Source organism: Scleropages formosus, chromosome 4 (genome assembly GCF_900964775.1).
Source record: "Scleropages formosus chromosome 4, fSclFor1.1, whole genome shotgun sequence".
Classification (NCBI taxonomy): Eukaryota; Metazoa; Chordata; class Actinopteri; order Osteoglossiformes; family Osteoglossidae; genus Scleropages; species Scleropages formosus.
In genome coordinates, this window is record NC_041809.1 from 14,453,951 (window position 1) to 14,480,903 (window position 26,953).

General features: G+C 39.5%; 2 protein-coding genes and 1 long non-coding RNA gene across 5 annotated transcripts in view; 2 read left to right on the forward strand and 1 right to left on the reverse strand.

The window, feature by feature from the left end:
• Nucleotides 1-17,612: 17,612 nt before the first annotated feature.
• LOC108936229 (uncharacterized) lies at nt 17,613-20,807 on the forward strand. Its single transcript, XR_001966260.2, has 3 exons — nt 17,613-18,230; nt 18,624-18,687; nt 20,737-20,807. It is a non-coding gene; the product is annotated as an uncharacterized LOC108936229 (long non-coding RNA).
• Nucleotides 19,498-25,369, reverse strand: eral1 (Era-like 12S mitochondrial rRNA chaperone 1). 3 transcript variants are annotated; one of them, XM_018755475.2, is made up of 11 exons: nt 25,157-25,369; nt 24,627-24,770; nt 23,976-24,115; nt 23,819-23,896; nt 23,576-23,622; nt 23,397-23,458; nt 23,197-23,309; nt 22,730-23,059; nt 22,021-22,170; nt 21,692-21,772; nt 19,498-20,839 (listed from the first exon to the last, which is right to left on the reverse strand). In XM_018755475.2, the coding sequence occupies exons 1-11, from the start codon at nt 25,323-25,325 to the stop codon at nt 20,717-20,719; spliced, it is 1,437 nt and encodes a 478-aa protein (XP_018610991.2). In that variant the 5' UTR covers nt 25,326-25,369; the 3' UTR covers nt 19,498-20,716. The 3 variants fall into 3 exon arrangements, with proteins under 3 accessions (XP_018610991.2, XP_018610993.2, XP_018610992.2); XM_018755477.2 differs by lacking the exon at nt 24,627-24,770; XM_018755476.2 differs by lacking the exon at nt 21,692-21,772.
• fam222ba (family with sequence similarity 222 member Ba) overlaps nt 24,733-26,953 on the forward strand; it is a 37,253-nt gene continuing 35,032 nt past the window's right edge. The window contains exon 1 of the mRNA XM_029251219.1: nt 24,733-24,798. The gene's annotated coding sequence lies outside the window, so the exon portion shown is untranslated. The remainder of the gene's footprint in view (nt 24,799-26,953) is intronic.

Genomic DNA, 26,953 nt, shown 5'->3' on the forward strand with positions numbered 1-26,953 from the left:
TCCTGCTTGGGGTGCCTTGTGACGGACTGGCATCCCATCTTGGGTGTGTCCCCTCCCCCTCCAGCCTTGCACCTTGTGTTTCCATGTTAGGCTGCGGTTCGCCGTGACCCTGCTTTGGACGAGGGGTTTCAGACGGTGTGTGTGTGTGTGTGTGTGTGTGTGTGTGTGTGTGAGAGAGAGAGAGAGAGTATCTGCTGAGAAAAGTAGCCAATTAAAGAACAGCTGATAGTCAAGTCACCCATTGAGTGTTTCTTAACTACCCTGACCAAGGACACAAATTATCTTCGTATTTAGAGTGCTGGTAATTCTTTGTGTTGCTGATCATCCTGGAATCATTTTTTTTTCTTTTTGTCATTCCGTCTCATAGCTGCCTTTAACTGTCATTGTGATATATGCATGATAAATTAACACGTGCAGATTTATTTATGGTCAGGATAAGCCATATACAGTAGCAACTAACCTTAACAGGACTCAGAATTTTTTAAGCTCTGCTCACATTGTATGTGACAGATTTAACTTGATTTTTGCACCAAAGCTTAAGTGACTCTAAGGAAATTCTAGTTCTAGCTGTTGTAAGATAAATTTTAATGAACTTTCACTTCAATGTCAAAGCAACAATTATACTTTCACTTTTCTCTGTTATATGACTATATAACCATCATATGATGTTGCCATGAAGGGATTTTGTTACATTACTGTAGTATAAACTAGTTTAAAGTTTTACATTGTCTCAATAGGCTGTGAATAGCTGTAGACAGAACTACTATAATGTATGATGTGTATGTCTTGTATGGGGTTCTGCTATGAGGTATGGCATCAGGTGTGTTTTTAGTACTGAATAACAGTTTTATGTGCAATTTCATTTGTAGAGTTCCAAGTTGGTAGTCAGGACTTCCATGCATTTGTGTCAGATTCCTTGCATCTAATTGTGTTTATATTTGTTGTTTTTTCATCATTTTATCAATTACACAAAATGTTTTTAAATGGTTCTATTTTGAAACATTTTCATTGTGGTTTCAGTGGAACTTCTTTGCTACCAAGCCCCAAAACATTGATATTGTTTTCAGGCAGTCTGTGCTTATGAATCTTTAAAATTAGATTACTTGTATTGGGTACCCTCTATTTGCATTAGAAAAACCTCAGTTTTTAATTGGTTGTCAAATCTTGTCAAATAAGTAAGCATGTCGTAGCTCTGAAGGAATGAAAGCAAAAAGAGTAGCAGCATGAAGATAGGATTTTAAAACTGAGAAAAATGCATGAATTTTAAAGGGCACACTCCATTTAAAATCAAGTTTTACAGTTCATAGGTGCGTTTGTGTTGTAGAAAATATTATTTTGTAATCTGTTAACATAAAACAAATATATAAAATTCAAATACTATATACAGTACTATTTCTTTGTATTTGAAGTTATTAGTTCATAAGTGAAAGTAATGCTTAATTGTAACTTCACTTAATTATTGTTCATTTCACCTGTTTTTTTAGTGGCTATAAAGGATTTTAGAAGTGTTTTTTAGAAGTGTTTTTTTCTTGAAAATACTTGGTGTTTCAATAACATATGTATTGTGGGTCCCTTTCTTTCAGACTTTTGAATAACTGACTTTTAAAAAAGTACACACACACACACATTTTCAGAACCGCTTGTCCCGTACGGGGTCACGGGGAACCGGAGCCTACCCGGCAACACAGGGCGTAAGGCCGGAGGGGGAAGGGGACACACCCAGGACGGGACGCCAGTCCGTCACAAGGCACCCCAAGCGGGACTCGAACCCCAGACCCACCGGAGAGCAGGACTGCAGTCCAACCCACTGCACCACCGCACCCCCTTTTAAAAAAGTATTTAGCACTTATTTTTTCCAACCATTGTAATCACATGCCAAAGCTATCTGATTTGCCAACAGATAAGAAGAGCAAGCAGTAAACACTGCCTCAGGTTCATTAGCATCCCCTGCTCCAGCTCTGCTCTGGGTCCTTCACTGTGCAATCTTTTTTACAATAGGCCATAAATACCTAGTCAGGAGACTCAGAATGTGCAGCCTACCCTCTGCAAGCTGCTCAGTGAGAGAAAGAAACAGTCTACTGCTCTGTTCCCCTCCAAAACATGGAGCTGTCAGCTCTGAGTAAACAAAAGTGCTTTTCACCCAGCAAACATAGATACAGACACAACAATTCACAAAGTATAGTCAGTTCAAAACCACTGCTTTTTTAGCCATTCGTTCAACAAGTAGCTACATATAGAGTCCCGTCCGGGGTGTGTCTCCTCCCCCTCCAGCTCTGCGCCCTGTGTTGCCAGGTTAGGCTCCGGTTTGCTGCGACCCCACTTGGGATAAGCGGTTTCAGACTCTGTGCGTGCGTGTGTGTGTGTGTGTGCGTGTGTGCGCGCATAGAGTACGATTATAGAACTGCTGACAAGCTCCTAACCCACTCGGTGATACATTCCACAAACAAACTTTTTGAGTTACTGCTTCTTGATCCCAATTAAGTTAGCAAGTAGGGAATCTGTAACACTTTACATGTTTTGTTCATTCTGTGGTAACATCCCACATGTTTGGGTTACGTACGGACATAATGTTCAAGGATGCATAACTGCTGGTATATTTTGAAAAATTGTTCCTACCATTTTGACTATTTTTAGATTTTTTATTTAATATTACATTAAACTAGGATGTTGCACTGATGAATACTATGTAGACTATACTATATAGAATACTGTTACCAGTGAAAAAGCAGTCAAAAGCAGCTAAAAGCTTTTAAGAGAATATATAAGTGAAGATGGCAGAAAAATGTTCCTTTGTTTCTTCATGTACATAATAGTGTCTGCTTAAGTTAGCACTGTAACTCCTGAACATTTTCTTGTGTTGGAGTGTCTCCTAGACTAATAAATGTTATATGTGCTGTCATTTTCTTTGATTGCCTTTTTGGGAAAAAAAACTGATCTGACTGCAAATGAATCAAAGGAGCAGTGTTTAGTAACAGAGAACTGTAACCAGAAGGGTGCAAGTTTCAAATCCTCTGGTCACAGATCCATGTTATGTAGAAGCATACACAGCCTACAATGGCCCAGTGAGTCACCTTTAGGTATAGGGGATAATTTCTAATTTGCTTTGGCTTAGCAACAAAGAAGAGTCATTCTACTAAATTACTTTTATTTTAATCACATTACTTTTTAGTGAAAATTACAATTTTAAGGAGTAAAAATTATTGCATCACCTTTAACTTGAAAATGAACACACAGTCCTAGAAAATGGGTAAAAATAAATCTTAAGACTTTTGAGGCTAAAACAACTGTTTTTTTTTTTTTTTTCCTGCAATTGTTTTACCGCTTAATACCACTGTAGATACAAGTGCAATTTAAATACTGTATTTTCACAATAAGAACAATACAGCTTTCATAACAGCTGGGCAGTCTTCTTCCAAAATTATTCTTGCTTTTTCACTCATGCTGAACACTTGTCAGAGTCAGGGTCATGGCAATCAACAGCCCATCCCAGAAGCCCAGGGCACAAAGCAAAGTGTAGTACACACTGGACTGGATGTCAGCTCATTGTAAGGTTGTCAAACACATACTCATTCACAAACTACAAGCAAATTTTCAACAACGTGCATCTCTGGACTGTGGGAGGAAACCACAGTAAATCCACACAGGCTGGGAGAACATGCAAACTTCATGAACTGGATTCAAACCCACACCCAAATAGCTCAGGCTACCCGCTGCATCACTCTTCCTACTTTGTGTCAAAAATATCTTTTGAGGTGGATTTTCCCTTCATCTAGAGTTCCACATTAGGCTTGAATCTCATGTTAAGAAGGTGAAAAACTACAACAAAGACATATGCTCTATTGGTGACCTTTGCTTTAGTTAGATTGATGCCTGGAGCTGGTTACTGACCTTATCTCCCAGTGGAAAAAAGTTAGATGGAGCTCTCAGAATGGTGTGATGCATTCTGGGGTTTCCATAATCAGTGTTCTTCTGAATCCCAGCTGCTATGCACTTTGAGGGTCACAGTAGCTATTTGCCCATCTGGTCAAGTATCATGGAGGGCAGGACTTCAGGAAAAATAAATGGCATGACATGTATTTGTACATCACCTTGTAAAAGTTTAATATTTAATGAAGAGAACAGCACCAGTGCGGTTTCTGTTGCCTCTCTGCGTTGACTTTTCATAGGTGCTTTCCACTTTGTAGGTGTTCTAGGGTCTTTGTTTCCCTGAACCTGCAGGAACAGGAGGCCCGTGTGTGATACAATTACACTGATTTCTCATATGGTCAAATCTGTCACGTAGCTGTGCTACATGGAAACCTCTCATACAAACACAGAAAAGCATTTTATTTAATTTAAAACGTTTCATTCTAATTCAGTGCAATTTTTTGTCAAATTCAGTTGCAAACCAGCCTCAGCTGATTGTATTTGTGTATTTGTTACCTGTTACGATTTAGCCCATCCTCACAAAAGCCTTTGGCACATGGATTGTAGTCAATCTTGAGTTTTCTTATCCATCCATTCATCCATCATCAACAACCGCTGGTCCCAAGTGGGGGTGTCACAGTGAGCCAGAGCCTAACCTGGCAACACAGGGTACAAGGCTGAAGGGACAGGGGACACACCCTGGACAGGACACCAGTCCATCGTAAGGCAACCCAAGCAGGGCTGGAACCCTAAACCAAGTTTTGTTGTCTGTAAAAAAAATTTCAGGGAGGAAGGAAGGAATAAATAAATAAATAAATAAGAATATTAAATAAATTATGATATACAGTTGAACAAAGTTAGTTCAATTACTTGCCACCAGAGGGCAGTACAGACAAAAAAAAAAAAAACTTTACAGGGTTTTACAAAGTTTTTTTTTCTTGTCTTGCATCATGTTTACATTGTTACTTTAATCAGTTAACAGAGACTATTATATATATAACATGGGGTGCAGTGGTGCAGTGGCTTGGCCAGGTCCTGCTCTCTGGTGGGGCTGGGATTCGAGTCCAGTTTGGGGTGCCTTGCGATGGACTGGTGTCCCTTCCCCCTCCAGCCTTGCGCCCTGTGTTGCCGGGTTAGGCTCCAGTTTGCCGCGACCCTGCTTGGGACCACCATTTCAGACTCTGTGTGTGTGTGTGTTATATGTAACAATTATAAGGTTCCTGTTTGTAGAGTACATGAAACATGCACAAAAGTACATTTACTACACTTGCAAACACATCAGGAATCAAGATAATCTGTGTATTGATTCTATGGTATTTCTGTTGCAGAAATTTATATATGTACTGTACCTCAGTATTCTGATAAACAGCCACTGCTATGAAAGAGACTTCTGAGAAAGCAAACCATAAGCCCCATTCTGCAGCACACCCCCTTCTGGCATCTGTAGGATGTGCAGCCAGGGCACATATTTGTGCAAGGAGTGGAGGATCACCTTGGGCAGGCGCCCAGGGAAATGTGAGCATTTGAAGTGAGACGTACAAGCACCTCTAAGCTACCTACTTGCTCTGCTGGTGTCTGTGTGTGTGCTGCACACTGCCCAGCAGGTAAACAAAGAGCTCAGTGGTCGAAGACACTGATTTAAAATGGGAAAACTGTTACTGTGCAAGACCACATAATAATTCATATTGAACATTAAACATTACTTTTTAGACAAAGTCAGTTCCAATTTACATCAAACTAACTAGAATGAGTGTAATTAATTTTATGAAAAGTAACAAAAACTGTAATTTAGGTGTATTTGTGATTATAACTATACTTAATACTATGTATTACTGAGTCCAGTGCACTGGATCCTGAGCTCATCAGCTCTCAGCCTCGTCTCCTGTCTTTGGTGATGATTATCTATGTCCCCCCACACACACCATTTTGGCTGCAGGTTCAACTGCCCCCCCATGACTCTCCTGGCTCTGGGTCCAAGTACCTGGGTCTCCATTCTGTAGTGCAGGGTTAGGGTTATGTAGAATGTAATAATGTCAATTATGATGATATACTTCAGTTGATAGAAGATTAATATATTTTATAAGATATTAGTTAGGGATGAATTTCCCAGTTCCACACACTCCATTAATGCTCTTTGAAACAACAGGTTATCAATTAATGTCATGAATTAACAATTGCATATAAAACAAACTGGAAAAAAGATAAGTCCTAACTGTAGTTATGCTTGTAACTGTAAGTGTTACAGGCATCAAGAATGTTATGTGAAATGCTATATTATTCATAGAAATTAATGTTCTCACACCTGATGGCATGAAGCCTAGTTTCTTCTTTAAGAAAAAGCATTTTGACATATCATAATAAACGTAAGATGGGGATGATCTACAGAAAAGTGTTGAACATGTTGATCACACACGGAACCCACCTGGTGGACTGTGCATTAACCTGGAGCTGCAGGCTCAGTGAGAAAGCATCTCTTTGAGCAGAAACAGGGTGCAATGCTTCTACTCCATGCACCCACTCTCTAGCCACTCTCAGCCATTTATTTAGGGTCTAACTGGGGAGAAGATCTGCAGGTCTAAATACCTTCCGCATAATAAAGGGAGAACATATGAATTACTGGCCACGGCAGAAAGGAACAAAAACCTCCCAACTGAAAGTCAAGGGATAGAAAAACCTCTGGGGGTTTGTGCCAGTGGCTGTCCACCCATTCTGGGCATTTTAAATCTTTAAAAAAGACTTTTAAGTCAATTTAGAACTAATAATAACATTGTAGCTGAGTGTTAACTTGGTGGTCCAGCGCATGAAAGGTAAAGCACAGAGGTTCTCGGTTCTGGCTCCGTTGTGGTGGGACGACCTTCCCCTCTCACTCAGAACTGCGGAAACTCTGTCTACATTCAAAAAGGGTCTGAAAACTCACCTTTTCCGGACCCAGTTCACCCAAGATCTCTCCAGCTCATGTACAGTGTAAATCTTCATGCACCGTAACTTCATGAGCATCACCAGATAAAGCCTTTCATCAGCCACTACTCCGGCGTTGTATTTGCTTGTTTGTGTATCTTAATATTATTTTTTTTTAAGAAAATGGTAGGGTATCAGGATTTGTCTATCTTGTGTTTTATGCACCTACTTGAACGATGAACCTCGGTGCAGCAAGTGGTAGGTAACAAACTAGGTTTACCTGAGTCACATGTCTGCAGCTATGTCTCTTTCTCTTAATGTAATGCATAAATTGTACCTTTGCTGAGATGTAGGTCACTTTGGACAAAAGCGTCTGCTAAATTTATAAATGTAAACGTAAATGTAAACTTGAGTTCCCAATTCATAAAGGTACATTTCGTCCATTATGCCAGGTCATAATCAGCTTCAGTTAGCATAGGATGCTTGTATGACAGCCGGCCAGCCTCCCCAGGTCTTATCATAGGGAAAAAAATGATCAACAAGAAAGAAATTGTTAGTAATTGATTACTTAAAGGGATTTAGACAGGTTAATAATACAGAGAGGAAACAAAACACAGCCAACTGGAATTACACCACTTAGTGATATGCCCCAGTGAACATGTAAATCTTTAGTCTAGATTTAAAGGCTGAGACAGACGGGGCATTCTTGACAGTAACTGGTAGACTATTCTACTGTTTAGGTGCTTTATAGCTAAAGGCACGCCCTCTTACTGAAATCTTGTAGATCACAGATATCTTAAGAGATATTTTAAGGTACGAAGACACCATCTCAGAATATTACAATCAATAATCTCGCAAAGGTAAGCCAAAGCAATGCCATTTACTGCCTTACAGGTCATAATTAGGATTTTATAATCAACTCTAAGCGTAACCAGGAGCCAATGCAGTGACTTCAGTACTGGTGTTATATGATTGCTCTTCCTAGTTCTAGTAACAATTCTCACAGTAGCATTCTGTACTACCTGTAGTCTGGATACAGCCTGACATGAACAGTCTAATGATAAAGCATTACAATAGTCCAGTGTATTTGAAACAAAAGCAGGAACTAGTTTCTCAGCATCTTGCCTACATAGGAATTGCCTTAATTTAGCTATGTTTTTTAACTGGAGGAAGCATGACCTAGTCAATGTAGCAACATGAGACACAAATGATAGTTTTCAATGCAACAAAACACCAAAGTCCTTAAAATATTCAATTTCAATTCAATTCAATTTATTTTTATAGAGCACTCTTCTCACGCAGTGACACAGACAGCTGTAACACAGGCATAAGGCAAGAAAAATAAATACATCACATAAAGAAACAAAGAAGACAGTTGACTTCTGACTATCATATTATAATGCTTTTATAGAGCTATGAGTAAGCCTACCATCCATGGAGGAAAGAAACAAAAACTCCCAACTCAAAATCAAGGGAGAAAAAAACCTCTGGGGATCCAAGGGCCAGTGGCTGCCTACCCCTCCTGGGCATTCTAGATTAAGTAACAATTCTAAGCCAGTTTACAAGTAATAATGATATTGTTGCTATATGGTATCTTGAATCCCCAGCTCAGCGTGGTATGTCTCATTTGTCATGGCAGTTGGACATCATCTTCAGTCAGCATGGGATTCGTCTGTCACCACTGACTGGCCTCAAGTCTTACGTAGCGAGGTAGTGCTCAACAAGAAGAAAGAACAGAGTTAATAATTTGTTAGTAATTTGTAGCTTAAGTCAATTTAATATGCATTGGTATAAAGGTGGTAAAAACAAACACAGGCAAGTGGAATACATTTCGAGGTGGAATGCCTGAGTGAACATGTAAGTCTTTAGTCGGGATTTGAAAGCAGAAACAAACAGGGCATTTCTAACAGTAACCGGTAGACTATTCCACAATTTAGATGCTCTATAACTAAAGGTACGACCTCCTACTAAGGTTTTTTTGATCACAGGTACTTTAAGGTAACTTTCAATGAACAAGGATATCGTCCTGGGATATAAGAATCAATAATCTCAAAAAGGTAAGCTGGAGCAATGCCCTGTACTGCCTTTTAGGTCAAAAGTAGGATTTTATAATCAAACCTAAACGCGACCGGGAGCCAATGCAACGATTTAAGTATTGGTGTTATATGGTCATACTTCCTAGTTCTAGTGACAATTCTCGCAGCAGCATTTTGTACCAACTGTAGCCTGGATACAGTCTGGAGAACCTGACAGCAAAACATTGCAATAGTCCAGCCTGCTTGAAACAAAAGTATGAACCAGTTTCTCAGCATCTCGTCTGCACAGGAATCGCTGTAATTTAGCTATGTTTCTTAACTGAAGGAAGCATGACTTAGTCAAAGCAATTACATGAGATACAAATGACAGCTTCCCATCCAACAGGACACCCAAATCCTTGACATAATCCATACGCTTGAAAGTAATACCATTTGTTGTAAAGATTGGCGTGATTATGTCGGGAGTTTTGGCATCACCACCCATCACAAGTACCTCTGTTTATTGGCATTTAGAGAGAAAAAATTTTACTTATCCATAATTTTATTTTGGTAAAATAATTAGCTAAGGACACCACATGTGATGAATCATCAGAATTAAACGATACATATAGCTGCGTGTCTTCGGCATACGAATGGAAATTCACACTGTGTTTGCGGATATTGTCATCCAATGGTAACATATAGAGTGAGAACAGTAATGGTCCCAACACAGAGCCCTGTGGCACATCATACTGAACCATAGTTGAGATGGAGGGGGTGCAGTCATCAGATTTCAGCACAAATTGTTCACAGTTAGCTAAATAAGAGTCAAACCGCTTCAGAACAGTTCCCCTTATTCCAACTAGATTTTCAAGTCTATTCAGTAGGATATTATGGTCTACAGTATCAAACACAGTACTCAGGTCCGGTAACATAAGATCTGATCTGACCAGCATCAGAAGAGATGAGAATATCATTAACAACATGTGTGACTGCCGTTTCAGTGCGGACACCAGACTGAAATTTTTCAAATATATTATGAGGCTATTAAGTTATTAGATTCCTCAACAAAAGTCCGGTCCAGGTGGGCAACAGATAAGAAATATCATAATATCATAAAAACTGGCAGTTGTGGTTGCTAGAATAGTTCTGTGAAAAATACAGTAAAACTGTAAACAACTTTACTGAACAACTTGTAAATTTTGTATTTTAAAAATGTTGTAATTTGCAAAAAAAATTACACTTCAAACCATTAAATCCAACAGCTCTTTTCTGCTGAATTAGCATGATCACGCTGCTATTAAATTAATTCATTCAGTAAGATTTACATGCTGCTGTTGCCTATTGTACATTGAATCCCATTTGATTTGACTGAAAAATACGAACAAACAACATTGTTTTACTGTAAAAGCCTCATTATAAAATTGTCATTTAATTGCTTTTTTCTGCAAATTTTACTCAAAAGTTGTTTATAATGTAGTGTCTTCTGCAGTATTAATGACAAGAGTTTAACAGTGTAAGCAACATCTGAATACTGCAATTGAATTTTCTGTAAAATTTATGCATTACAATTTAAAGGCATAAAATCCTGTTCTATGACTCCTTTATAACATCAGTCTCATCAACTAATATCAGTATCCAATGAACTCTATGTAGTGTTATCATCCCAGACACCTTATTCACCAAGGTGAATTACACTGCTAGATACATTACTTACAATAGGTCATACCCTCTCTGTCACTTACACACTATGGGTGAACCTGAATGGCATGTCTTTGAACTATGGGAGGAAATAGGAGCACCTGGAGGAAACCCAGGCAGACACAGGGAGAACATGCAAACTCCACACAGACTGAGCGGGGACTGAACCCACATCCTCTCACACCACCCAGGCACTGTGAGACAGCAGCACTACTTGCTGTGCCACCAAGCTGCCGATACAAGATACAAGATCAATAAATACCAATAATAAGAGTATTAAAACTAACAACTGAATACAAACAAACAATTTCATCAAACTTTTACTTGCTTCTTCAGCTTGAAGAACTGAGCAGATAATAAGCTGAAACAAACCTTCAAGCTGTGAGTGGGGTACATGATCACATGCCATAAATCTTACTGAGTTTAGGCAATATTCAGACATCACACCACTCATGATCTGAAAGTACTTGAATCAAGCTAAGGATTCTAGGGTTCGTGTGAAGATGTAATGTTTTTGTCTTCTCAGCTTCAGTGCCCTTCTCTGAGTTGATGGAGAAAAAACACCTTGGGAAATAAAAGAAAAACAAACAACTATATTAATAAAAATAGTTTTATTAACAACAAAAAACTTCACATCAATCATATTTTTTATTCAAGCTACTATTCTAAGGCCACTTCTAACAGTAAAAAGGTAAAATGACAAGTCCCCTAACCCCCAAGCCACTGCAGTAGCTACTTTACATTTGTTTCAGGTCAATAAAGTGAAAATGTTGGATAAAGCCAATCCAAAAACACACACCTCTGCAGAAACTCCAGGGCTGAAGCCAGCTATGATGGGTAATGGATGCTGAAGCAATAATTGCTCCCAAACATAAAACAGGTTTTACAGGTGGAGGCCACTGACATTTTTTCCCTCCTCACCTTTTCTGACTGTTTTTCACTAGTTTTGCATTTGGCTAGGGTCAATGTCACTACTGGTAGCATGAGGCGATACCTGGACCCTACAGAGGTTGCACAGGTAGTCCAATTCCTCCAGGATGGCACATCAATACGTGCCATTGCCAGAAGGTTTGCTATGTCTCCCAGCACAGTCTCAAGAGCATGGAGGAGATTCCAGGAGACAGGCAGTTACTCTAGGAGAGCTGGACAGGGCCGTAGAAGGTCCTTAACCCATCAGCAGGACCGGTATCTGCTCCTTTGTGCAAGGAGGAAGAGGATGAGCACTGCCAGAGCCCTACAAAATGACCTCCAACAGGCCACTGGTGTGAATGTCTCTGACCAAACAATCAGAAACAGACTCCATGAGGGTGGCCTGAGGGCCCAACATCCTCTAGTGGGCCCTGTGCTCACTGCCCGGCACCATAGAGCTCCATAGAACACCAGAATTGGCAGGTCCGCCACTGGTGCCCTGTGCTTTTCACAGATGAGAGCAGGTTCACCCTGAGCACATGTGACAGACGTGAAAAGGTCTGGAGAAGCTGTGGAGAACGTTATGCTGCCTGTAACATCGTTCAGCATGACCGGTTTGGTGGTGGGTCAGTGATGGTCTGGGGAGGCATATCCATGGAGGGACACATAGACCTCTACAGGCTAGACAATGGCACCCCGACTGCCATTAGGTATCGGGATGAAATCCTTGGACCCATTGTCAGACCCTACGCTGGTGCAGTGGGTCCTGGGTTCCTCCTGGTGCACGACAATGCCCGGCCTCATGTGGCGAGAGTATGCAGGCAGTTCCTGGAGGATGAAGGAATTGATACCATTGAATGGCCCCCACGCTCGCCTGACCTAAATCCAATAGAACACCTCTGGGACATTATGTTTTGGTCCATCTGATGCCGCCAGGTTGCACCTCAGACTGTCCAGGAGCTCAGTGATGCACTGGTCCAGATCTGGGAGGGAATACCCCAGGACACCATCCGTCGTCTCATTAGGAGCGTGCCCCAACGTTGTCAGGCATGCATACAAGCACGTGGGGGCCATACAAACTACTGAGTACCATTTTGAGTTGCTGCAATGAAATTTCAGCAAAATGGACTAGCCTGCCGCATCATTTTTTCACTTTGATTTCCGGGGTGTCCTTGAATTCAGCCCTCTGTAGGTTGATAATTTTCATTTCCATCAAACGATGTGGCATCCTTTCGTTCCTAACACATTACCCAGTCCATATCAGTATAGATATCCAGCATGATTTTTTTCCCCATTGAGATCTGATGTGTTTTCAAAGTGTTCCTTTAATTTTTTTGAGCAGTGTAGATAGAAAAGAGAAAAGAAAAGGAAGAAAGATGGCTGCATCAGTTCCCCTGGGAACATATCCCACAGCACCATTAAGGTATCCACCCAGTCTATACCAGGGGTTTGGGAGCTGTTGGAAGAGGTTGAGGGTGAACTTCTACATGACAGACACTGTAACACACACATACACACAAAAAGAGTTATCAGGAGCACAATGTGAACGTTTCTATATTTCCAATTGCTTTTTATGCAGGCTACTTTGGGCCCTGGCTGCATCCTGTACTGCTTACTTACATCTTAATTACATCTCAGCTTCCAAGCAGCAAGGACTTTTCTGGCTTGAATTGACCTCAATGCTGACAGCAAATTGGCTTCGTCAATGAACTGAAGATCATCATATGTCTCCACCCCAAGGGATTGTAAGGTGTCTTCTAGAATACCTTTCGTCATCTCTGGAAGGTCAGGCAAGACCTCAGTGATGGCAGTGTGTAGAAATGTTTGCTCCAAGTCAGTCATTTCTGGAGTCAAGGAAGAACACACCAGTTTTCAAGATTACAAATGAAAGAAGACAAAAGTAATTAGAAATTTAGTCAAATAACACTGTACATATATACAAATAAGAACCTCTACTTTGAGTTTATAATGTGAGGATTTACACTTTTTATCTTTGTACATCTAAAAGGAAAAGCTGCTGTCACTTTCATATTTTTTAAATAGTATTTCATCATTTTTACTAAGCATACGTGTGCATTTTTAGTATGGTTTCTCCACCAGAGTGGCCAAGATCATGTTTATTTCGAGAACACACTGTTTCAGCGGAATAACTTGGTGTCCGTTAACAATGTATGATTGTAACAGACGAAAATCTACCAAGTCATTAATATTAAGACATTGCATCCCTGTACTCTGTTTTGTCACTGAGTACAGATGGTATTCAGAATTATAGTCAGCTTTATGTATATCCATCACAAAATACACAGCTGTGTCATTTTGAATTAAAATATTGAGAAGTTTTCCAAACTCCATGGACTCATCATTTTTTGACGCAAGGAAATGCCCTTTTTTATATGATGTACCTTTATACTGTATGTGTGTGGAAACACTAGTATTCTTTTCTGAAAAGCCAAAATCTCTCATTGCATGTTTAATTGTGTCACTGTAAAGGTTGAAGTAAAAAGTACAACTGTCTTTGACTTGCAGAAGCTTATTGCATCCTGTCCCAGCTGAAAGATATGCCTGAAACATATGATGTCTTTCGGATAAAGTTAGGCAGATGTTTTTAAAGTTTTTCAAATGCTTTGCACATCTCTTGAAGTAACCGTGTTTACTTTCAAAACACATTGTCCATAATCTGATCAAGGGGCCAAATTTCTAAATTAGTGCTGGATAGTGCTGCAAGAAATGGTGTTTTGGTTTTAGTGGATCCTCAGGAAATAAACACTTTCGTGATTCCAAATATTCTTGGATTATAATGTCAAGAAAGGCTACCTGTGACAACGAAATCTTTTGCACAACAGTCATATCAACAATATCTTTAAGCTGGAGAGTTAACCACCACACATCATCTTCTGGATTTTGCACTTTGTCACCAGTTAATACAGGCAGCAACCTTAAGAAATTCCAATTCAGAATGGCTTGACCCGAAAGCTTGGACACCTCAGAGTTGACAGCACATGACCTTGTGAGAGTATCAGATCCTTTGTACTTGAACTGCTTGATGCGCCAGTTCAAAAGTGAATATGTCAGCCATTTCTTTTTCTTAGTGAAATACTTCAAGTACAGTGCAACATCGTAGGAAAAGACAACCTCAAATATGTCATGGCCTAAACAAGGTGGGAGACCAGGCTAGAAACATGCAAAGATTTAAGAGCATTAAAATCAGAGTTTATCTTTATGACTTTTATGTCTTGACTGTTTTCAGCTTGTAGATCACAAACAGCAGAATCTCGTAACTTTCAGGGGTGCACTGTGGACCACATACATTTGGATCATAACCCTGAAACTCACTTTGCGTGATTTCACAGTACCTGTAAAAGTACTGAGAATGACTAAAGTTTTCAGTAAACCCACCAATGCTGTGCGAACCCAAATTATCACCAGCAATACAATACAGAGCCCCTTTGACCGTTTCACCCGCGGTAGATTCCATTTTCATCAACTAACATCTCTGAGAAAACCTTAGCACTTCCAAGTTGTTTTAGGTCATTCTCTCCACACAATTAGACATGTTACATAAACATGTTAACAGTTGTGTTTGGTTCAGTATTTTACTATAGTATTTGTTGCATTTTCAAAACATTACTGTAAATTTAACAGTTTCATTGTTTTTCTGTTCACACTTTTTTGATGTCATGATTTTACAGCATTTCACTGTTAGTTTCACAGACATTTTGTAGTTTATATTTTTTGGCTGCAATTTACACCTGAATTTATAGTACTAAGTCCCACACTGGACATGGCACAAGAAACCTTATCACATGAGAACTACTGGTACCAGAATGAGTAACAGACCCATCAATACATAAAACAACTAAGGGGAATGACCCTATTAGACACCATTAGATTCTGACTTCTGGCTTTATTACACATAGAAATAAAGCAGCTTTTTAACACCTCAGACTGCTGGTAACAAATATCATTAGTGCCCACATGCACCACGAGAGTTGACACCACATTATCAGCCAGGGAACTGACATGAGCCTTGATGTCAGACACATGCACATGGGAAACACTTCACTTTACAGCTTTAATAACTTCACGGACACTGTAGTAATTTAATATATAGCCAACTATTTATTTACCTTATGCCTTTGTTCTGTGTTCTGTGTCATTGTGTGAGAAGAGTGCTTTATAAAAATAAACTGAATTGAACATGTGGATGACAAACATATTTAAATTTCTCCCACTTGAAAAACTGACATTTAATTTTCATAACAATTCTAATGAATTATGGAATAGCTTAATAACCTTCTGGAAGTTATTAGAAAGTCCTACATCATCCTACCTTTGATACATTGTAACATTTTTACCCAGAGCTCTAACTCTATGTATGAGGACATATTTGCTTCATCTCAGTGTACTCTCTATCTGTATGCTGTTCTGACCCTGTGTGCTGTGCATAAAACCAGTTAAAAAAATATGCAAAGGAAAACATTGATTGACTGATTGAGCCATTTATTCATTATTGTAAATTGCTTGTCCTAACCAGCGTTTATGCTGAGAACAGTTACAATATTTTCACCATTTTGAAACACAGGTACAGAATCAATCAAAGATTTGGACAGCCTTGTCTGGCCCTCATCACACTCAAAAGAACTGCAAACTGAGTATTGCTTTTTTAACGAAAACTTTTAAATCTACATACCAGTGGGGTGTTTCAGAACAACTGCAGCCACAGAATGTCAATTAGCTCTGCTAAATGTAATCTTATTTGAAAAAACCAGGCACTCCAGTTCTGAATGGCACAATCACACTTTAGTCTAATACTTTTCAAATTTCAGTTTTCATCTAAAGCCCAACTTCAGTTGTTTGCCAATAAAAGATACTGAGATTTTTACACTTTTCTTGAAAATGTTGAACTTTTCACCATTTTCATAATGGTTGGACCAATATTTTCACAGTATTTTATTTGTATACGGATATTATTTGTAATTAATGACATTGCGACCCTAGTAAAAGCTGAAACAGTAAGTGTACATAACCATGTTTGCTAGTTATTAGCATTGGCAATATTGACATTAATAACAGTGCACTAGTTAATTTGTGCAAGCATCAGTGCTAATTATTTTTTAAACGACTGAGTGCAGTATTTAGTAGTGAAATGTAAAAGGGTAAAAAATGATAGTTCAATAGTGATGCCATCTTTCATGTTCAGAAAGATAACAATGGGTAAGAACCATTAAAGTCCCTAAAAACTGTTACAAAATTTAAAAAAAAAAAAAAAATCACAGAGAAACGGGTAATCATATAGTTTGTTTGTGATCAAGACAACATTTATTCTTTAAACTGGTTCTGCAAAGATTACATGACTATAAAGAAATTTATGGAACGCATGTGCAGTGTGCAATTTAAAGTAATTTTAACATTTTAAAATGTTTTATGTTAAATTTCCACTAAATGTGTGTTTTAAATGTGTATTTATTGTAAACGTGCACATTCTAACAAGTTATATTCTTTTAAACATTTGAATTTTAAAATTTTGTTTTGCACAGACCCACACAGTTTAAAATTCCATTTTCCAGGTATGTGTGCCATGGTTCACAGAAATATCCATTTATTTCTGACCCTGATAATGAGGGCGAGTGGCGCAAATCTAGATGTCGGTGCTCCAGAGATAGGCCCTTTCCCTCATTATCAGGGAGCCCAGCCCAAGCACTCATGGGCCCAGAGGGGTCACACCCTTATCAAGGAGGCAGTTGTCACAGTGTTGGGAACAAGCTTCTCTTGTCATGAAAAATGTGAATTTGCATCAGCTGTGCATCTTATAAATTTGCATGAGGGCTACAAATATAGGCAGTATAACTGAGTCAATAATTTCATTTTATTAGGCAAGTTTTGAGGGGTTACTACACAGAGACAAAATTTCCAGTGTGCCTAATTATGCAACTGTGAAAAATTAATCACAGCTGGTGTTTTTGAAACTTGACTGTCTCAGTATTATAAAAGTTCCTAAAGTAGAACATTAAATTAATCTTTATTTTTAAAATTAGTTTTACTACTGAAACAAAATAAAGATGTTAAGGTTCATTTATATTCCAGAGAATTCATATTGATAAGACAAATTCTGCACACAAACTTTAGAAAATAATTTGTGATACAGATATACAAAAGAGCAAGAATGTTAATTTTAGCTGTTCTGTAATACACAAACATACTGAGTGCTGAAAATGATTAAAAGCAGGTTGCTCTGAATATGCTCAGCCAATCAAGGAATTTTCTTGCATTTATTCATTTAGCAAAAGCTTTTCTCCAAAGCATCAGCTTTCTTAAAATGTGCAGATGACACTTTACAGTTGCACCAGTTATTCGGAATTTATTTATGGTTGTTTTAATACACTGGGATTATTTTTATATAGTGCAACTTCAACTGATCCTAAAAAGTAGTTACAGTATGACAGTTTAAAATGGCTAAAGCTGGTTTTCCTAAAGTTGTGTAAGCATACAGTCTGTAAATTAAAAAGGATTTTAAAAAGTGTAGAAAATTTGGCAACGTTTCAAAGGTGCAATGTGCCAGAATTACATGGTTGCATAACTGTTTACTGCCTGATTTTGGGCTGTTTTTTTATTGGTCAGAAAATAGTGTAGACAACATTAAGGAACAGCAACTGTGAGGTCACTGCAATATGCAAATGAGGATGGGCATTAAAAGCAGAGCTCGGGGAGCTTTATAGCCTGTCAAGGGATTGTGAACAGCACAGAAAGACAACGCAAAAAAGTGTAATAAAAACTTTCTCTGAGAAGACAGCAGACACAAGGGTGAGTGCTTAACCTAGGGTTAATAATTTATAAAATCTGAGACATTGCTTTTCTGTGTAGAATTCTGTATTTCTTTAAATTCATTATGTGGGGAAAATTGCTATTATTTGTGCATAATACAGGCAATTATTTGGAAATAGTGCAACTTGACATTCAAATTATTAGTAATTCAAAAGATATATATTAACATGTATTTAGAAGAGGGATTTTGAGTGCTGTATAAAGAAAGCAAAAGTGTTGATTTAGCCATATTTCACTTCCTTGTTCTTGGAAAAGCATTTTCTCTTCCCCAAACCACTTAAAATGACATTTCTTACAAATACTGATAAATTACTGTGAGGATGTGCAAGAAAAGAAAGTTTGTTGTAATTCCATGTTCCTCCTCTGCTGTAGGTTCAATCAGGAATCAGAATTCTCGTTTCAGTCTTGAGCCCTGGAAAGGATATCATCATATACTGTAAGTTCATTATACAGACACTACAGTATAGATGATGTACTATCCAGAGTCTCATTGGCCATCTTCCCAGCAGCACAGTCATGCACACCATCCTCTGAGAGACAGAGTTGTTGGAGGGCGGTGATCAAACCGTTACCATTACTGAGTTTTAGTAATGGTAAGGGTTATATTGCCTCTTCTCACCATCTTCTGGGATGAAGGACAAACTTCCCTGACCCTGTTTAGCAGCAGTTTGATTAACTGCATTAACAGTAATAAAAGAAAATTTAAAGACATCATACTATAAGTTTATGTGTATAAGAAAACACACAAATTAGATTGTTGTACACATGGATCTTTCACTATGTGAATAATGACACAGGTTTTGTGCCCAAGAAAAGTTAAAAACCAGAGTATGAAATAAATATGAATAAAAGTGTGAAAAGCGATAGCTTCTGTGTCACTCAACATCTTCTGTCGAACAAAATAAACTGCAGCTGGTGCACTGTCATAACCTGGGCCCTTGAGGTGACACAACAGGGTTGAACGCGACACTCTGATGCGAAAGAAGCCAAGGCAAAGCCAGCTGTGAAACTACACCTGAGTGCCAGCATCAAGGGAAGAACATCTGTTATATCACAAATATACACCAGTTTACTACACAATGGTCAAAAAGCCAAATTTTATGATTATGAAAGAGGAACGTGACACTCATTAAGTTCTCTTTAAAGATGAGGACATTAGATTCAAAAACTGAATAAAATAAATTTGAAATCCACAAAAAATAAATATGGCAGTGAAACTGTCATTCCTAATGTACTCAATGCATAATTTATACAAAGGTTTAAAAGACTTTTATTGTTTTTGCCCTAATTAAAGAAGTGATAAGTCGTATATTTTGTTACAGCATAAACAAGTAAACCTGCACCAAAAATATGCTTTCAAAAACAACAATTTTCATCTGGAGAAAAACATATTTAAACAGAAGTTATTTCAAAACGAGGACCATTTCTTTCTTCCTCAGAGAGTAAGAAGAGTTTACCAATACGTACAGGTACATTTGTCTCATGTACAACCCAGCACGTTTGTCATTAGTAAGCTTTGGTAGTTCAATGAATGTCTGCGTTCAGCTAATCAATGGACAAAGCTTAGTCCTTTGATGGCCTGCCTGGCACCACTACTCGGGACCAGAGCTCTGTTCCCTTGCTTTGGACAACAAGCCTCCACACCATTCATCAAGATGCCCTTGATATAGCAACCCTCATACCCAAAAAAAGAAAATATGGATTACTCATGGTTATCTGACCCATTTTGTAGGGTGAGATCTGTTCCATTAAAGTGGTCATATTAGCTCTGAATGTTTAAGACAAACTTTGAAAGGGCAGACTGATCGGTGGGGGATTGGGAAGGGGCTGAGTCCAACCCATAACTCCTATTTATCAGCCAGAGAGCAGGTTACCATGACTCCGCTGCAAGGGGCCTGATTTCAAGGGCTGCAGTAAGACAGATAAAAGCCACCTTCACACCTCCCTTACCCCCCGCCATTCACACCCCTAATTTGTCTTAACTCCCAGTGTCACTCTCCCTACTCCTGTTGCACAACCCTGCCTTTGCTCCTAGGTTTTCCTACCCAGTATGTCACATCCTTTCCCTTTTCTTCAGTTTGCAATAAGACAATTCCTTTCCATATCTGGTCTAGTCTAACAGGCATTAAATGTGTATATTCACAGAATACGTGCACTCTGCCTCTATGCCCCTGCTTTATAAGAGGCCCAAGATATGGGCTGTGATGGATGTTGTGGGTTTCCAAAGCAGGTATCTTTTTAAAACAATATGAGAAAGTATCCCTGCCCCTATAGTCAAGAATAAAGCCTCAGAGCTTACAGCTGGCAGTCTAACAGGGGAGGTGTTTGATGAGGCCTGTGTGAAGAAGCGTGGCCATCAGTGACAACTCAGCACACTATCAGACTTGGTTAGGAAAAGATGACAGTTGTGGTAGGGTGCATTCCCCTCCAACAATCCCTCCCTCTGTCCCAGAATCACTCCCCCTTTACTTCTTCATCTTCACAGATAACTTCAGCTTGACTTCGCACCGGAAAACATTCATCAGATCCTGCCCAGCCTCTCGGGCAATCCTGCCGATCATGTGACCTCCTTGTCCTATCAGCATTTTCTGTGATTCAGAGGAAATGCAATGTTACTTCTCTTTTCTTAAGGTAGGAGCATTGTGACATTGCAGTTCCCTCTCTAGTAATGCAAGTCCCATGAAAAATCTGTTTCCTTAACTATATACCGCTGAATGTCATGTGATCAAGTCTAAGCTGATTAAAATGTGTTTAAAGGGTCTTTTGAGAGTTATTTAACTTCCCACAAGTTGATCCACACAAACAAAATCCATTTTGTCTAAAACAATGGAAACATAGCACATAAATATATGGTGTATAAACTGGCAAAATGAGTATAACTAAATGAGGATACCATTTGTAATCTAACATTTTATAATTATACCTAATATAGACAATGCTTATACTTTTACTGCTCTGACTAATGTGGACAGTCTAAATTTCTTCACAGTTGTGTTGGGTGTATTTTTTGCACCGGCAACACAAACGTTACACTAAACTTACACTCAGTCTAGGGACTAACAGGGGCTGCTGCTTAACAGAAAAGAGCAATTATTAGTTCATTAATTATGCGAGACAGTTGCCTGCTCTACTGGGCAGAGATATGGCACTGCTGAGGATTCCCAGCACAACAGGGTGACCAGGGCATGGCGATCCCCATATGATAGTATTAAACAAATTGGAGGGGGGGATATTTATGGGTGGGGAGTTAAAGAAAAGTACCAAGACACTGCCACTCCCACAGCCCAGTGTGCCACATACTCCTGCCTATTGCACTCAACACAGCCTCCCCCCACAGTGACAGATAGGACAACCACTGAAGTGACTAAACTCTGATGTTGCTTTTAAGAATCTTCAAGTGTGGCATTTGTGAAAAAAAATAGTGCTATCAACACACTTACCAAGTGGTTCTCCTTCGTGACATAAAGCTTGACCATTATGTCCAATGCCCCATTGTCATTTTCATGCCACATCTCAACAGTCTGTTATTTAATTTAAAAAAAAAAATATATATATATATATCAGTTTTTCTCTCCCTTTTGGGGGGCACAAAAGACTCAAGGCAGGAAAATAATTAGGGACAATTTATGAATTTATCTTACACTCAAACATAAACACACAGAAACAACTGAAAGAATCCCCACACCTTTTTATTTCACTACACAGCCAGGCAATAGGAAGCCCCCTTCCTAAATGCAAGTTAAAGAGAAGTGTGCAGGGTCTCTCTCACCTGGGACACATTATAAGGGACCTCCTGAGGCAGGTACTCAAGAAGCCTCTCTCTCACTGCACTGGTGCAGATCTCCTCTGGGCTCTGGTCAGTGAGAACCCCACTGTGATACTTCCATGGGCCAGGCTTGGCACCAACCACCAAGTATCTCTGTGGGACAAATTTATAGGCCAGTAGAACAGCATTAACTGAAAATAAATACTTTCTAGAAGTGTGATCACAGTTCTAGCATTTGAATCAGTTCTCTTAAAGGACCCTGGCTACACATTTGATTTAATGAATTGGCTCAAGTAGTGCTACTGACAGGTTGATTGCTCAAGAAGAGTGTAAACCTAATAAAAGTTGGAAAAACAGCACAGTGAAGGGTTGACCTGAAAATTTCCAGTTCAAGTTCCAAAAGAGACACTTATACACTTACTCTTAAACATGTCTTTCTGCAGTAAGCTGTGCATAGATGGGTAAAACTAACCCTCTTGACGGGGGAGGGGGGTGAAATCGGCTAAGCAATGAAAACACCAGTCATGTAAACTATGCGTGCATCTTGCTACCATTATGCCGGATGTTTACATTTTGTTGTGCAGCTCTCAAGATGGAGCCATAATTAAATCCTCACAGTGGAAATGTAAAATTCAAAAAACAGTGACAACCTCTGGCTGAAGAGCACTTTGGCTATTTCTCTAATGACTACTGATCAAGTTTGTGCAAATACCTTGAGGGTCTCCACCTCCTCCGAGTCAATTGCAGAGAGCATAAACACATCCTGGAAACAAGGCCAGCCCTGCTTGTCTCTCAGCTTCCTGAGATCCTCCTTGCACAGCCCTTCATTGGGAAGAGCAGCAGGGCTGGCAAAGGCAGTACCACTCTTCACCCCAGGCACCCTTGGACATGGGCTGGTCACTCCAACCTCTACATCTCCACTTTCCCACTCACAAAAACGTTGAACTGCGGATCTGACTTCCAGTTTTTTGCCATTAACTATTCCTTCAGTGAGCTCTACTGTGATGTCCAGTAACATGCTCTTATTCTTCAACAAATCTACCTAAAAAATAGAAAAAAATATGGTCATGCCATCATCAGATCCAACAAAATGGAAGTCAGTGTCCAAACTGTAGACCTTGAGTACAGGGTGAACAAGAAGAACAATGCGTTTGTGAACAACTATCAATATCCTCTAACCTTATTGAGAACAAGGGCTGCAGGTATATGTTGGTTCTGAGCCAAACAACTAAGCACTTCAAAGCCAAGTTTGTTGCGTGTCCACCTGTCTGACACATCAACTACTACCAACACTGCAAAAAGGAATAAAAAGAAAAAAGTTAAACTTTCCCACTGTAATTCTACTGAAATCAGTGCCACAGCCAACCTCTGTGCCTCACCTAGGTCAGCCTCTCGAACTGAAATCCAAGGGTCCACAAGGAGAGATCTCTCCAGCTGGTGCCTGTAAAAGAAATGCTCCTTTTTTAGTTTGCTCTGTTTTGCAGATTAAATATCAACTCACCTCCCACACTGGGCACGAACACAAGCCCTAATTTAAGAATCTTACAAGTGAAATGACCTTTTTACTTTGGAAGCATTAATGAGCCCAGGGGTGTCCAGTACAACCTACAGAAGGAAAAAGCATCAGTAAATGCATTTTCTAGGTGGATACTTCATATTTTCATTAAACAAATAAGTTATTGAACAACTGTTAGTTAACTGAACAATTATTTGTTCTCTCTTTCACGCAGTGTATTAACACACCTGCAAATGAAATGACTTATCAAAACTCAGTCTGGATGAAAATGGAACAAAAACATACAATCTGAGTGTCGTCTTCTGTGAAAATGCCCTGTGCCTGGGATCGAGTTGTATGCACTTTCTTTGATACAGCAAAAACCTATAAAAGAAACATTTGATGTTTAAATGCATTTGCAGAACTTCTTTCTATTAACACTAACAAGAACAATCTAGCATACCTTTTTCCCAACAAGCTGGTTGGACAAAGTTGACTTTCCTGCATTTGGTGCACCAATGATGGCCACCTTCAGTATCTTTGAGTTTTCAGGCTGATCAGGGTCATTGACTAATGAGGATTTATGCTTACCTGAAAAGAAAACTGACCAAAACAATACTTCCATTATTAGAAAAAAGAGCACAGAAGGAAAGTACAAATGACATAGCTATACTTCAAAGGTTCTGTATACAGTCCAATTTAAAGGTGGTAGTGCAGTTGGTTGTGTCACAGCTTTACTGCATACTATAAAATACAAAGGGTCTCACATCCGATATCTTTTGCTCATTTGTCCACCAAACAAAGTGTCCAGATGTTGATGGTGAACATGTTACCTAAACGAACGTTTATCACAGATCTTTCGTTCCTTTCCTTTTGTAGCAAATCAAATGCAATACCCAATTTCATAGCCATTTTTTACATAAAATTACACTGTACAAAAGTGTTTCTGACACAAAGAGGACAGAAGGCGGTGAGCAGGGGCAGAGGAGTAGAGACAAAGAGCAGCGAGGACAGAAGAACAAGGAAGTAGTAGAGCAGAGAGAGAGGAAGAGGAGTGAGCAGAGGGGAAGATGAGTGTTCTGCTCTGGCCCTGCCTACACGCCCCTAGTATTACCACTATCAGACAGGCCTGCAGCCGAACACCGATTTTGAGGCCCGTGTCTCCCTGTTTCCGTGTTCTTCAGCACCCGTCCCAGAAGCGCCTCGGAAGCAAAGCGAGCAGGAAGGAAGCGCACCGAGGGCCGGACAGCAGCTCCACCTGAAACGGGACGAGCGCAAAACCGCAGGTACGTCGGCACTTCTCTACTAGTATAGTATGGGTGGCTGGGCTATACTCTCTCTGTCCAGCCCGTTTCCATAGCAACTCCACGTGTCACTAATATCATGAATAAAACTGAACGGGTTGTTTCCATCTGTCATCGGCATCGCCAAAAATTAAGGAGATGATGATCACACATCATGATGATCATGATCACGCCGAGAAGAATTAAGTATGCGGCGGTTCTTCAGAATACTACTTGTTAATCAGGATTGCGGAAGATCCCACTTCACACCACCAGATCACTTATTGTCTTGCCAAGTGTTCTGACTTGTGCGTATAACATTGATTAAGCATCGTGTGATAAATGCAGTGGGGTTACGAACCTGTCTCGTGAGCGCACGGAACGCAGACGCCGCCGGAGAGGCGCGCAGGGTTTCGTAAAACCGAGGCGTACAAACGCAAAGCCATCCGCGCCCACACCATGATGACAGACCAAGGCCCCAGTGGAAAAAGTCCACTGCGGAACTCCAAGCGCTGAGTTATTTCAGACATGTCGTTTATTTACGTTCACGCTACCCGCAGAGCGCAGACATGTTTCCCCCCCCCCCGGACGAGGAGTACATGACTTGGTAAAGAGTGACCTCAAAAGGGTTTGAACTTCAGCACATATTTCTGCTGACATCTAGAGGACAAGAGGGAAAATGCCTCATTCAAGGCCCTCGTTACCATAGGTTTATTTCAATTTAACTGCATCATTGTGAAGCTTTTTGAAAAGTGATTATGATGCAGAATCGACTGTATAATTCACCTAGTTATGCAGCATGTTTATCTGTATATAGCAGAGGAGAATGTCTTGACTTCAAAAAAAGTCTTTTGAGAAAGTACTGAAAAACTATTTCGTATCATCATATCCAAAGTCTACAGCAAAACCAAATCTTGAGTTCAAAGACATCTATCGTTTAAAAAGCCACACGTTTTTCCTTGGCTTGCAATTGGTCAACATAATGAAATTCAAAAATAGTTTCTGTAATAATACATGAAATGCTGTAATGTGGAGATGCACAAGGCTCATGATTATCTCTACATAATACTACATGACATATAAATATATGGCCTCTGACTGTAAACAATGAAAATAATCAGCATTTTAGATGCTGAAGTTAGCCACAGCCTCTAGGTTTTCTATAATTAAAAATAAACTACTTCATCAGTCACATGAGTGTTCTTGCTGCATGGATTTGTGATTAATTACTTGAATTTGTTGTTTATTTTTAGCTCACATACATTTGTAACAGTGACTGTCACTTAATGGTCAAGCACTGCTTCCTTGAGTTCGAGCAGTGTCTATATGCAAAACAGCCTCAGAATCAACTGATTCCATCTAAAGTGATTTTGTAGAAGGATTCTAATGTGATGCTCTGTGAGCCATCAGAAGTCAACCACTTCATACTTTAATTTTTCACTCTCCACCATGCTGGACAACCTTGACCCAAAAACTAAAAGTGTTCCTTTCAGTGGGCTCCAGACCAAAAACAGTGTATTAGTGCTTTGCAGTTTTGGAGTCCTTTGTTCTATTCACATACACTGTCAAACAGAAATCCTCATTGTCTGAAAATACATCAAGGTGTACAAGTAAAAAAGGACACATAGTACACATTACCGTAAAAGTCAGAGTGAATATGTTTATTGTTTCATCTTGATCTGCTGAACCTTCTCCCTAACTGTTCCTGAGGTCCAGCTGATGGCTTGGTTCATGCTTTCACTGACAGAGCTGGGAGAGATTAGGTAGCCTACACTTTGATGTGACCTAACTTTGAAATCAGAAAATTCATGACTAACCACTTAAATTATGTACCTCAATGAAAGCAGACAAACACAATGAATAAAATTCCCTGGGAAAGGTCAGCTAAGTGGTGTCCTAAGCCTTTTGGGACATACCAGAGGGAGGGATATAAATTTAAATTTACAAAAACAACCACATGGATCATCTAAAAGATTTTATTAATACACAAAACCACCCATCCCCTCCCTCCTTCACACACATGGAGCTGTGCGAAGTTCCTTCCTCCTTCAAACGCTCCACCATCATCCCCATCCCAAAGAAACCCAAAATCACAAGACTGAACGACTACAGACCTGTTGCCCTAACATCTGTGGTCATGAAGGCATTTGAAAGACTG

Bases quoted from the DNA above. Each gene is read 5' to 3' on its own strand.
- eral1 (XM_018755475.2), bottom strand. From the start codon at position 25,325: ATGTCTGAAATAACTCAGCGCTTGGAGTTCCGCAGTGGACTTTTTCCA. The intron at 23,623-23,818 runs GTATGTTTTTGT...TTCCTTCTGTAG, and splicing joins CAGAAGACGACACTCAGATT to GTTGTACTGGACACCCCTGG. The intron at 23,310-23,396 runs GTGAGGCACAGA...TCCTTTTTGCAG, and splicing joins AGTTCGAGAGGCTGACCTAG to TGTTGGTAGTAGTTGATGTG.